This window comes from Hippoglossus hippoglossus, chromosome 12, assembly GCF_009819705.1.
Source record: "Hippoglossus hippoglossus isolate fHipHip1 chromosome 12, fHipHip1.pri, whole genome shotgun sequence".
NCBI classification, from domain to species: domain Eukaryota; kingdom Metazoa; phylum Chordata; class Actinopteri; order Pleuronectiformes; family Pleuronectidae; genus Hippoglossus; species Hippoglossus hippoglossus.
In genome coordinates, this window is record NC_047162.1 from 18,000,108 (window position 1) to 18,012,168 (window position 12,061).

The following is a 12,061-nucleotide window of genomic DNA, read 5'->3' on the forward strand; positions in this document are numbered from 1 at the left end:
ACGGGTATTATACCCCATCTGTTTGTTTGCCATGTGTTTCATCACATTCTGCAGTAGCATGAGTATAGACTGGCTTTACCATATCATTTACATATTGTGGCCACTCGGGGGCGGCAGAATAAACTGTGAATACGACTCCTGACACGTCCACCTAAGGCCTGATTGGGTCCTTTAACTCTTTAGCTGCCCGAGCTACAGTTGCTAATGTTTTGGTGCTGGATAGGCTGCAGCATATCGAAGATGAAAACAGCTGCTGTGGTTGGAAATGGCATCAATGACAGAAGCAGATGAGAGGGAACAACAACCAAAACAATGAGCTGAAAGACACTAGAACATCTGCAAAACTCAATAAGAATAATATTGATTAGTGCAACTTTAACGTTCATACAGGACCAAGCCACTGCAGAGTGTGTGAAACCATAAATATGACTTAACGTGACTTTGGATAATGTTTCTCTGAAGTCTGGTATAAAGGCTGAACTCCTCAGAAGTTGCTAAACTGCCTTTGAGAACGTCATTTGAGAAGTTGTGACTTTTTACAGGGTGTAATTACCTGCGTCTCGGAAAGAAGTCATGCTTCTAACTCGGAGCATTCAAGCACTAAATTGTTTCCCCCAGTGGATTTACAGGACATTTTTAGAAACGACATATTTCCTTGGCTTTGATACAAGTCACCCAGGTGGATCGCACTGTGTGTGTGTGTGTGTGTGTCTGTGTGTGTGTAGCTGCTGTGACCCAGCTGATTGGTCAGGTCTCCGCTTGCTGCTGCGTCTGAAAGCATAAAAACTTTCTCTCTTTTTGAAATGTCAGGTACCAATTTTCGAATAAGTCGAGGCCGTCAACTTTAAAATGAGTTTTTTCGTCAGGATGTGTCTCTGTGTGGTTTCTGCAGTCACATATGAATTTGTATGCGTTTAAGATTTGGAGAATGTTCATATTGATTTGAATTATCACTGGTTCTGAATCCAGGCCCGACAGTTCCCTGAAATTCAATCAAGCTGCATCACATTTCCTAAACTCATCTGTTCCCTATGCATCGGCTGTTTCTTTCCATCAAGATTTATGAATTACTCCCTGGGAGAAAAGGTGAAAATGCCAAAAAAGGATCCTTGGTTCGACCCTCTCGAATCGGATCTGAGGCCTTACTCCTCTTCATCTTATGAAACTGCTCGTTCGCTCTCACCCCAGCTGACCTGACTTTGTCTGTATGGATTCAGTGATTGAACCTTATTGGTGATAATGGCGGAAAATGTCAGGGCTCTTACCTCAGAGTCCAGAGAGTCTGCATCATGTTCAGATGGGATTGATGGATATCATCATCATCATCATCATCATCATCATCATCATCATCATCAAAGCAGTGTTAAGTGTGATCCCCTGTGGAAGGAACTGAACTCTGCGAACATCAGACAGCTGCTGGATGGTTTTTCCGAGCCCATATAATACAAAATGGTTCGACTTTAATAGTTGCTGCGAGCTGAAATGTGCGGATTGTCGGCCAAAGGGCCCGTTCATCTAATAATGATGAGCAATTAGAGAAACAGGACGAGGGCTTGGCAGCGTTCACAGTCACATAATGGTGCTTCTCATCAAAAATAATAAGAGATCCCGAGCTGCCAACAGGAACAGCCACAGTCCTGTTTTCCTGGATGTTAGCCTGATGTTGTTTTTATGGCTTTAACCACTTATTGGTGTGTCGATAACTGTAATGGCTTCTTCTTGCTAATCGCACGTCCGGTCGAACCGCAAACGTTTGAGGTTTCACCTTTTTTATAACTGAAAAACGCTGCGTCCATTTAACTAATCACCTTCTGTGTGACAAAACAGTCATGTTATGGAGCAGAGGTAATGAAAAGCATCTTTCTGACAAGGCCGTGTGTCGTTCAAGCAATTTATTCCCTTTACATTTCTGTTTGTGCTTCGATATTTGAAGCTTTAGCCTCGAGAATCTTTGCAGCAGTTTCATTATCACAGCATTTAGCGAGAGCTGTAACCACCATTCAGCCGCCTGCGGTGGTGTACAACTCAGAATAATACTAGCATAGTGCTACTATTATACAATATTAATAATAATACAATTTCTGTGCAGGCGAGTTCCAAAAAACACTGTACTTTGATGCAGTAAAAGAAAATAAGCCAAAGTACTAGTGGAAAAATTCTAAAGTATTTATTATAGTAGCTAATGGATTGCGAAGAGCAAGTCATATATCAGGAAGTGATGTCATAGCTCTTTATCATAATCATGAATAAAATGATAGAAAAATAACCACAATTAGACATAATGTACAATCCAGTGAAAATATTATATAAATGTATAAAAATATTTGTGAACACACTATATTTCCTGGCAGTAACGACAAGTATTATATAAATATTTAATGTATTTATTATAATTATTACATTTTATAATCATTACAAATTATTCATAAATATTTCATAATTTAAGGATTTTATTTTGGGGGTGAGGTGTTTAAGTAAGTTAATCGCTCTGCTGCCCCCTTCTGGTCATTCTACCTGCAAGGTGTATAAACTAACATTTGAATAATAATTTGTTGAGCACGTTCTCCAGAAAACACTTGACCTCTGTGGATTCATTGCTAATGGATGAAACCAAACAGGGGGGGGGGGGGGGAGCGCAGTATCCTAAGTGAGATTTGTGGGAAAAAACTGAAAAGAAAAGACCACAACGTATTTGTAGCGGCTTGAAAGAGTCATTCATCAATACTAATGGTTTGGTTATTATTTCCAGCAGCGGGTTAGATTCCCATTTGTCAATATTCCACTTTGTTGTTAAATTGCAATTTTTCCCTCATTTCTTTATTTTACGACTCAGATAAGCAGAACTCTGGATTTGTCTGTTGGCTGAAAACTAAAAGGGGCCTCGGAAAACCTGGAACGACTTTCCAAGAGTCTTCTTCGAAATCCCTTCCTAGAATATATGTCTACCGGGAAGCCTTTCCCTGATTTTAGTATTTAACTGTCATTGATTTGCTTCTTGCTGATGAAGCACTTTGAAAGTGTGTTTTGGAAAATGCTTTTTAAATTAAGTTTATTATTATTATTATTCGATGGAAGTTAGAAAACTCCCCGACTAACATTTGAGGAGGAGTGAGACTTTCAGCAACTCACAATTACATAAACTGGAAATGTGGAAAAGCCTCCGTGAATAATGAATGAAGCACCTTGACTGATGGGCACCAAAAAATATTGTGGCAGCACCCACTTCCTCCAAGTCGCTGGATCGATACACATTAGTTTGAGCTGCAACAATAAATAATCATGACGCGTGATCGTGACTTTAAACTAATCCGGTTGTTCCTCAGACGCACAGGAAAGTTACCGAGGCAAAGACGTCATGTACAAAAGTTTTATTCCATTTTCTCCACAGGATGTAAAATCACTTTTTTTAATTAATCAGTTATTTATATATTAAACATTCTAAAAACAGAAAAGAAAAAAGTTCCCCCCCCCCCCATCATCACAACACAACCAAGTCGAACCTTCACCGCAGCAGAAACCAACCAAACGTTCCTGCATCACAGCCCGAGGACTGCAGCACTTCTGCATTATCGCCAATTCAACCCGAGCGCAGCGTCCCGTCCATGTCGTGCATTAGCTAATGAACTTCAGCTGCTGACTCCAGCTGCAGAGCGGAGACGGACTCCGACGTCCCGCACAAATAAATTAACTGACAAAGAGTCTCTGGACGTCCCGGGTTCACCGGCACCGGCCAAAATAATGACATCATACACGAAAGGAAAAAAAAAAAGGCATTTGTTAAAGCTTGGCACCTATTTCAGGGACAAGGAGCAAAGGTTCATTTCGGATTAGAGATTTAAAAAAAAATTATTAATTCAAAATAGGCATTAGAGTTAGGAATCAGAGAAGTAAAACCCCACCACCAGGAAAGAAGTAGAAGAACAGTAACACTGTGTGAATTGGCAGTGATCAGATGCTCGGGGTGTTTCGACATCTTGATGATAGAAAACAATTAAAAAAGAAAAGTACACTTCCTCCAGCAGACACTTAAATGACCTGCTGTAATGCACTTGGATGGATTTTTGCCAAATGGAGTTGACCTGCTCGCTAACTGATAAGAAAGCAGCTCCAGACGTTGACTTTGGGTTTCTGCAGAAAGTGGCTGAATCCATTTACCTGCTCATTAGTTTAATTTAATTGATGATTTCCCCCGGATGGAAACGTCTTCTTTCCGTCACATTAAACTTGTCACTTTGGCCGCTCTGGTGCTCGTAAAGTGTGACGTCAGCCTCAGTTATGAGGAGGAAATAAAAGCCACTGGATATTAAAAGGCCCATTTCGTTTGAGTGCTGAGGTTCTTGTTCAGCGGCGACAGGTGTGAAGCTTTTGTAAACCGTTTTGTATTTAGTGAAGCTTTTTAAACTGCGGCATGATGAACCACGAGACTTTGTTGCTCGGCAGGTTAGAAACATTCAGAAGTAACTCTCCCCTCCCTCATCGTAACTCTGGAACTCGATGACCTTAAAACCACATCGCCTTTTGTGAGGTGGTTTACAAGCTACAGCTGAAACCACTGTGTAAAAAACAGTCCACGTGCTTCGGAGGTGGTTCAGTCCAAGATGTGATGTCCTCCAGTCCCTCTGGCTGAGGAGGGGAAGGCCTCAGAGTCAGTACCGCACAGCGTAGCCCTCAAGTTACAGTAAGAGGTGACCTCATAAGACATGTTTGAGGAGATCAGCATGTTAGACACCGATGGTGATGTTTCTGTTTGTAGCCGTCGCTACCTGGACGCATCTGGGATGATTTTCTTAAACCAGCGGCCCACGGCGACGTCGACTCGCAGCACTAATGTGACCCCGATCAGCAGAGACACGCTGCTCACCAGGAACCCAGACGCCTCAAACATCAACCTCGAGGAAGCAAAGACACAAGAGATTCAGTTTTTTACTTTCTTCAAACATTAGAAATCTATTTTATCCTTTGGTCTGAGCAGCAAAAACACAATGTTAACTCATATTTAGTGGACTTGAGGTTTCTGTGGGTTTCAACAAGTTCATTTAAAGACCTTTGTCAAGTATGACAGATATGAAGGAATATCTGAGTCCCAGAAATACTTCCGCATATTTAAGATTGGGTGGAAGTACATATATCATATGAATATTAAATTAACATTAGCATAATCAGGACTTACCATATCTTATTTAAACCTGACTGCATAATACATATATGTATTTAAGACTTTTCATAAGGGCTTAAATCAAGAAAATTGAATTTTTGACTTTTAGGCTTTTTAAGATCCCACAGAAAACCTGCATAACATTAATTTACCCCTGGATGTAAATATGTCTGCGTTCACTACTGTGCATTCACTGAACCGAACTCGAGCTGTGTCCATATCCTCAAAGGCCTTTACTGCATGTGAAGTTTGAGTGAGCTGGAAAATCCATTCAGGCACTTACTTGGGTGCAAAAACCTTCCACACCATTAGGTGTCTCCTGAGGATGGCAGCTGCACTGACTGAGGCAAAGACCTGTGAAGAGAGCAGAGCTTCTGATGTGTTGCACGATCAAAAGATTGAATACAAATTCAACATCCCACGAAAAAAAAAGGACCTAGTCCCAGGGAGGAGGTGTCACGATATCCTGAATCATTCAACTGATGATCAAACAAACAACAACATGATGATTGTGTGAAATGACACGTTGCTCTATGGTGAGGTTTACCTGTGCTCCTTGGATAAAGAGGTAGCGTGTTGCGAGTTGCAGGAGAGCGGCGCTGAACTGCTGCGGGTTTTCTCTCAGCCTCATCTCCATCACAGCGTCCTCTTCTTCGTCCCCACAAGCTCTTCCTCCTCCTCTGCCGCCACGCACCTCGCACACCAGGGGCCAGAACAGTAGCAGTGGACAACCCACTGGAGACAATCAAGACAGGGACAAACTGTAAATCATATAATCCAGTTCTCTGGTGTACTGTAACTGGTGTTTAGTCCCAGCTTAATCATTATTCTACCTAATAAAGGATAATTACCTGCGAACAAGATGTGTGAGGCGAAGGTGTTGAGGGTCACCAGTGAGGCGGGCAGTATGGTGCCTGTGTGTCCATCAGGGAACCCCACAAAGGCGGCACCCCACTGGATGGAGGGGAAGGTCGGAAGGTGACCCGTGGCGTGGAAGAACTGGGAGGCGGCCAGGGCCCACATCACTATCGGAGCCCAGGGAACGTTAAATCCACCTGGAAAGAGAAGAGGAGTGGGTGAACAGTGTTTTTAAAAAAGGACAAGGAGCATGACTTTACAAATTACTGATTCAAAGAGAAAAGAAGGCACAAAAAGATCCTCCTCGTACCAGAGTATGTTCCATGGAGGCCACCGAGGGTAGTGGAGGAGGCGTGGATGTGCAGCAGAGCTCCCATTTCCAGCAGCAGCAGGAGGAAAGACAGAGACATGCCCTCTGGGTGCAGCAGCAGCAGGCCAATTCCCAGCAGGCCGCAGAAGAGCATCAGGGGAGCGGAGTACACAGTTCCCAGGCCGTAGGCCTCCACAGCAGGCCTGTTGTCCACCTCGCTGGCCCCGCCCTGCTCGCCGTCGTCGTCCAGGGAACGGCGCATACGCTGGTAGATCTGCGGGATGAGGTGGTGCAGCTCGGCTTGGGGGCTGATGCCAGTGCTGGCTCGGTAACTGGGCGGGGGTAGCGAAGAATTTCTGGAGGAGGCTGCAGTCCTGGTTTTGATAAACACAGTGAGGGGATCCAGCCAGATCAGAAACAGGCCCAGCCCCAAGAGACAGAAGGCCGCCCTGGGGAGAGACAGCTGGGCCAGGCTGATCAGCTCGCCCAGATTCCTGAAGCTGTCCTCCGGCGTGGCACTAACAGCCCAGTGCAGCCCCAGGCACACGGACAGCAGTGGTAAGATCCAGCGGGCCGTGAACACCGTCCCACCTGAGGAGTTGAGGTTACCGTAGTGGCGGAGGCAGCGTCTCAGCAGATACGTCCACAAGCCCAGGGAGAAGACAGACAAGATGTAGTGGAGGTTCTTCAGCTGGCTGTCCTGCAACCGGGCGAGAGGAGAAAGGAACGGCGAAGGCTGGCAGGAGCCCTGCTCTTCCCGGCAGCCGTGAAATGACAGGGAGAGGTAGAGGCTGCCGACGAGGAGTCCTGAACAGGCCAGGAGGATGCTGCTTTCTTTCCTCACAGTTGATGGAGACAAGGCTGGAGACGGCAGCAGCCCAGCAGACTTCAGGGGGTCATAGCTGGGCGGTAAAAGTAGGCCATCCCAGTTGAGATGGATGGGAATATACAGAGTCAGAGAGAAGAGGAGGAATGTCACTACCCGGCCTTCGGCGATCACGTAGCTATCTGAGAGCAGGGAGGCGCAGCGGAGGAGAGGAACCAAGAGGGAGGGAATGAGGAGATTACGCAGGGTGAGCCAGCTCGTACACTTTAGAGATTTGGATCCGTTCTTTGACACAGCAGCAGTCCGGGATCCATATGCTTTCCAGAAGAAGACAAGTTCAGAGCTGAGGGCGGCAGCTGCCAGGCACCACGCTACCTCGATGTATCCCTGCGTGAACAGCTGAGCCACAGCCACGCCAACACCCACTGTTAGTGCCACGACAACCGGGGCCTTCAGTCCACGACCATTCTCCCTAATCAGCACGTTTGAGAGCTCAGACAGGATGAAACACATCAAGCAGGCAAACGCCAGGATGACTAACCCAGCCGCCATCTTTAACGGGTTGAACCGGGCCCAGGTAGCCCGGCAGGTGTCTCTGACCGAGGTGAGGTAGGCCTGCAGCGAGGCTGCCAGCTCTGGGGAGGGTGGCCGACCCTCTCGGACAGTGGCGAGGTACTCAGAGGAGAGGCGGGAGAATTCCTCCTTCAGCTTTGAGAGGCTCTCAGCTGGGATGTCTTTGGCCATTCCAGAGTACGTCTCCAGGAAACGGTTTACCTACGGAAACAGAGATGATATTAAAAACGCGTCTGGAAAACGGTGGAAACATTAAACTGCTGCTGGACTGTTGGTCAGCATGCTACCTGTTTTGCGTTGATCCACAGCGCCTCCAGCTGGCTGAGACTTCCCACTGCACCCTGTCCATGAGGAGGGAATAAGGGCAAGAGAACCTGCCCCACGCTGCTGTAGGGGATGGGAATGCCGAGCAGCAGAGCCAGGGTGGGAACCAGGTCAGTCTGGGGCACTACATCCGGTTCATTCTGCAAACATGAGAAAATAAAAGCCTGTCGTGTTAGTTTACTCCTTCATTTACCTGTGATTTTACAATGTAATGATTTGAGTTTCAATAGTTTCAATAAGATAAAAACATGCAGGACAAAGTTCATACATTTTTAACTGCTTATAATATTTGGTGCAGTATCAATTGACGATCATTTCACTACAGTTGGTCTGATCCTTTAACTGCAAGCAGATCATGAATAAATGTCTCTGCAGTGACATTTATCTGTAAGATTGGTGGATTCATTCCCACCTCGTGAAATAATAACCTAGAACTAGAAAAGAAGTGTCTCTGCGTCTATTACAGCATCGAGTCTAATGTCCCCCTGTCATTACAGTAGTGTTGTTTCCTGTGTAGTCACGTAACCCACGATTTTGAACAACGTGTTGCGTAACGCTCTATTTCCCCAGCAATTATGTAAATCCGCTGCCGAGTGGAGTTGGTTTCTTGTGTGATATCCACGTTTATCCCTGAAAAAGGTGGCGACCACCTGCCAGCATAAATTTAACAGATACAGGGAAAAGGGAAAAGAAACGTTCACGCAGGTTAACAGTTTATTTATAAAAGCAAATGTTCTGGTGATTTGGAGAAGTAAACACGATGCAAATTTGTGTTTGCTGATAAAAAAAAAAAAAGACAAACACACAGACGAGGGCAAATCATTAGAGTTCTTACTTTCTCGCTGCCAGTTGTGACTGAGCATGAATGGAAGATAATGAGTCTGTTCTGTGACCTCATCACAGGATTTATCTCACTCTGCGTTAACATTTAGTAAACTTGTTACTGGAACGTTTCATTTAATAGAGACAGAAGAAATGTGTTAGTGTGACTGAGTTTGGATTTTATATTATTAGCTTTTTTATTACATATTCCAACGATCAAGTTCATGTATTTTTCAATTGTAGCTATTGTATGGATTTATAACAGTCATGTAAAAGTATTATTTTGAAAAAACTGGCTAGTGTACCGACCTGTGACGGGGGTCCGGGAAACAGAGGGGCGGGACTGTAGAGGAAGAGGGCGGCATCAGTCTCCTTCTGGCTGTCTCCACCGTGATCTCCGGTGTCCGTCATCCCATGATCCCCCATCACCACCAGGAGGGTGTCGTTCTGCAGACGGTCAATCACAGACCTGCAGGAAAAGGGGGAACAGAAAATAAATAAAAAGAAAAATCCATGAAACATCAAATTAAAACCAGCTCATTCAGTCTGGGTTACTAATGAATATCTGTTATACTACACAGAGAGCACATGGTGGTGAGGACAGCGGCCGGAAGACGCAGTGAGACGAGCACAAAGCAGCTGCACTGTTGTCTGACCTGATGACTCCGTCCATCTGGGTGAGCTTGTCGGCCATGGCCGGGTGGTCGGGACCGAACCTGTGTCCGCAGTGATCCACGCCGAGAAAATGAGCAACCAGGACGTCCCAGTCACCGCCAATCACTGTCAAAACCAACAGAGGGGGACAGGTGGGGGACATCATGACATGTCCACAGTCGTCCATGTATAAAACATGTCCTCAGCGCTTAAACGACCCTGAAATTGTTTGTTTGATGGCTGCAAGAGTTCTGACATTAAACTGAGTAATTCTTCTTTGCATATCATGAACAGTGTGTCAGGTACTTATAGAGTAAAATGTACACATACTGGTGGTGTAGAGGTGCTGGAGGATCCCATTGTCCACAGTGTGCAGGTCCTTGACATTGAAAGAAGGGAAGGGCAGAGAGCGGTGGAACTTCTTCGGAAAGAGACTCTCCCACGTGTCGTCGCCCATGAACACCACCCGCTTGCCTGCGTGGGACACGAGGAGTTAAAAATACTCACCTACCTAATACTAGTACTCACCTGCCTAATATAAGTACTCACCTGCCTAATGCAAGTACTCACCTGCCTAATGCAAGTACTCACCTGCTTAATGCAAGTACTCACCTGCCTAATGCAAGTACTCACCTGCTTAATGCAAGTACTCACCTGCCTAATACAAGTACTCACCTGCCTAATGTAAGTACTCACCTACCTAATACAAGTTCTCACCTGCCTAATGTAAGTACTCACCTACCTAATACAAGTTCTCACCTGCCTAATGTAAGTACTCACCTACCTAATACAAGTTCTCACCTGCCTAATGTAAGTACTCACCTGCTTAATGTAAGTACTCTCCTCCCTAATATAAGTACTCACCTGCCTATTGTAAGTACTCGCCTGACTAATGTAAGTACTAACCTGCCTAATACAAGTACTCACCTACCTAGTACAAGTACTCACCTACCTAGTATAAGTACTCACCTCCCTAGTATAAGTACTCACCTAGTATAAGTACTCACCTACCTAGTATAAGTACTCACCTTCCTAGTTTAAGTACTCACCTTCCTAGTTTAAGTACTCACCTTCCTAACCTACCTAGTATAAGTACTCTCCTGCCTAGTATAAGTACTGTCCTCCCTAGTAGAAGTACTCACCTACTTGCCCCAGCTGGTGGATGAGGTTGTCCTCCAGGATGGCGGTGGACGCAAAGTTGTTACCAACGTCCACAAACGTGGGCAGGGAGCCGGTGGTGAAGCCCTTGATCCTCTGCATGGTGGTGGTCGGCGGGTCGGCCCGGAAGGGGTACAGGCGGCAGTGAGCGGGCCTGGACGCGGCGGTCTCCTCCAGCACCGGCAGCTTGTTCTCGTGGGGTCGGGGCGCCGCGTTGCTGGGGTCGAACCGGGCGAAGTCGATCTTCAGCGCGTCGATGATGAGCAGCACCGCCCGGCTGAAGCGCGGCCGGACCCGGCAGAAGTCCGCCGGCTCCCCGCCGGGCTGCAGCACGTCCCCGCAGCCGCTGGTGCGGTTCACCTCCAGCCGCACCAGCAGGAAGCCGCCCACGAACAGGTAGATGCCCACGAAGTACACGGAGCACAGGCAGAGGAGCAGGGACAGCACCGGGAGCCGCTTCATCCTAAACGCACACGTTCACTCCCCGTTAGCGGACTGTGGAAGCGGCTCCTGCAGCATGGAGGCTAATCCGGCCCCCGCGTGTCTCCACGGGAAGTGTCACCTTGACCAGAGCACCGGGAACCCGCCGCGTGTTCAGGCGCGATCCGGGTGCTTGTCGAGCGGCTAACGCTCAGAGGACGGGCCGGTTAACGACGCCTAGCCGTTAGCCGTTAGCTAGCTCTCCTCCGGCTCCCGTCACTGACCTTGTCCCGCTGCGGTGTTCGTCCTCTCTCCGGCCGCGGGTGGAGTGTGTGCGTGAGCGCGTGTGTGAGCGCGGAGGTCACGGGTGTCTCAGGTGGAGCGGAGCGCGACGTGACGCCTCCCCCCTCACCTGCATTGGGACGCCGGGTACAGCGAGATTAGATGACCGGCGACAGCTAGGAACCTTTGGTGAGCGGGGGACGCGGCGGACGAGTTTGTTCATGACACCAGGGTGAACTGTGGGGTTTTGAGGCCCTGAGCGCGGACTCGCAGGCACACAGCCGTCCTACGTCACAAAAACAAAGTAACATATCACAAAACTTATGAAGTATTTTTGTATTTAGTTAATTTGTACTGTTCTAATATCTTTAACATTTTGGAGAACTTTATTTATTTATACATTTATTTCATTCATTGAGCAAACAAAACAATTTAAATGCAAACACAAAATCTTAAATCGTGAATAATCTTATTTAATCTGCTCCTCTTTCACAAGACATTCATTAACAAAGCAATTAATTCAATAAAAATTAATAATTCAAATAGCTGCAGGCCAACACGGCCCCTCGCATCCCTCTATTAGTTCCTAAGTTACAATTTATTTAATACCTTACATATAAGCTCGCAAAAAAATTCACCTGTCAAAACCAAACAGAACCAAACTTAAAACAGTTGTTAA

At 46.3% G+C, this 12,061-nt stretch overlaps 1 protein-coding gene across 1 annotated transcript; it reads right to left on the reverse strand.

Moving 5' to 3' along the window:
- Positions 1-3,353: 3,353 nt before the first annotated feature.
- pigo (phosphatidylinositol glycan anchor biosynthesis, class O) lies at positions 3,354-11,586 on the reverse strand. The gene is made up of 10 exons (XM_034602906.1): positions 10,665-11,586; positions 9,853-9,996; positions 9,525-9,648; positions 9,178-9,337; positions 8,010-8,186; positions 6,324-7,923; positions 6,007-6,210; positions 5,703-5,890; positions 5,439-5,509; positions 3,354-4,889 (listed from the first exon to the last, which is right to left on the reverse strand). The coding sequence occupies exons 1-10, from the start codon at positions 11,140-11,142 to the stop codon at positions 4,760-4,762; spliced, it is 3,276 nt and encodes a 1,091-aa protein (XP_034458797.1). The 5' UTR covers positions 11,143-11,586; the 3' UTR covers positions 3,354-4,759.
- Positions 11,587-12,061: the final 475 nt, after the last annotated feature.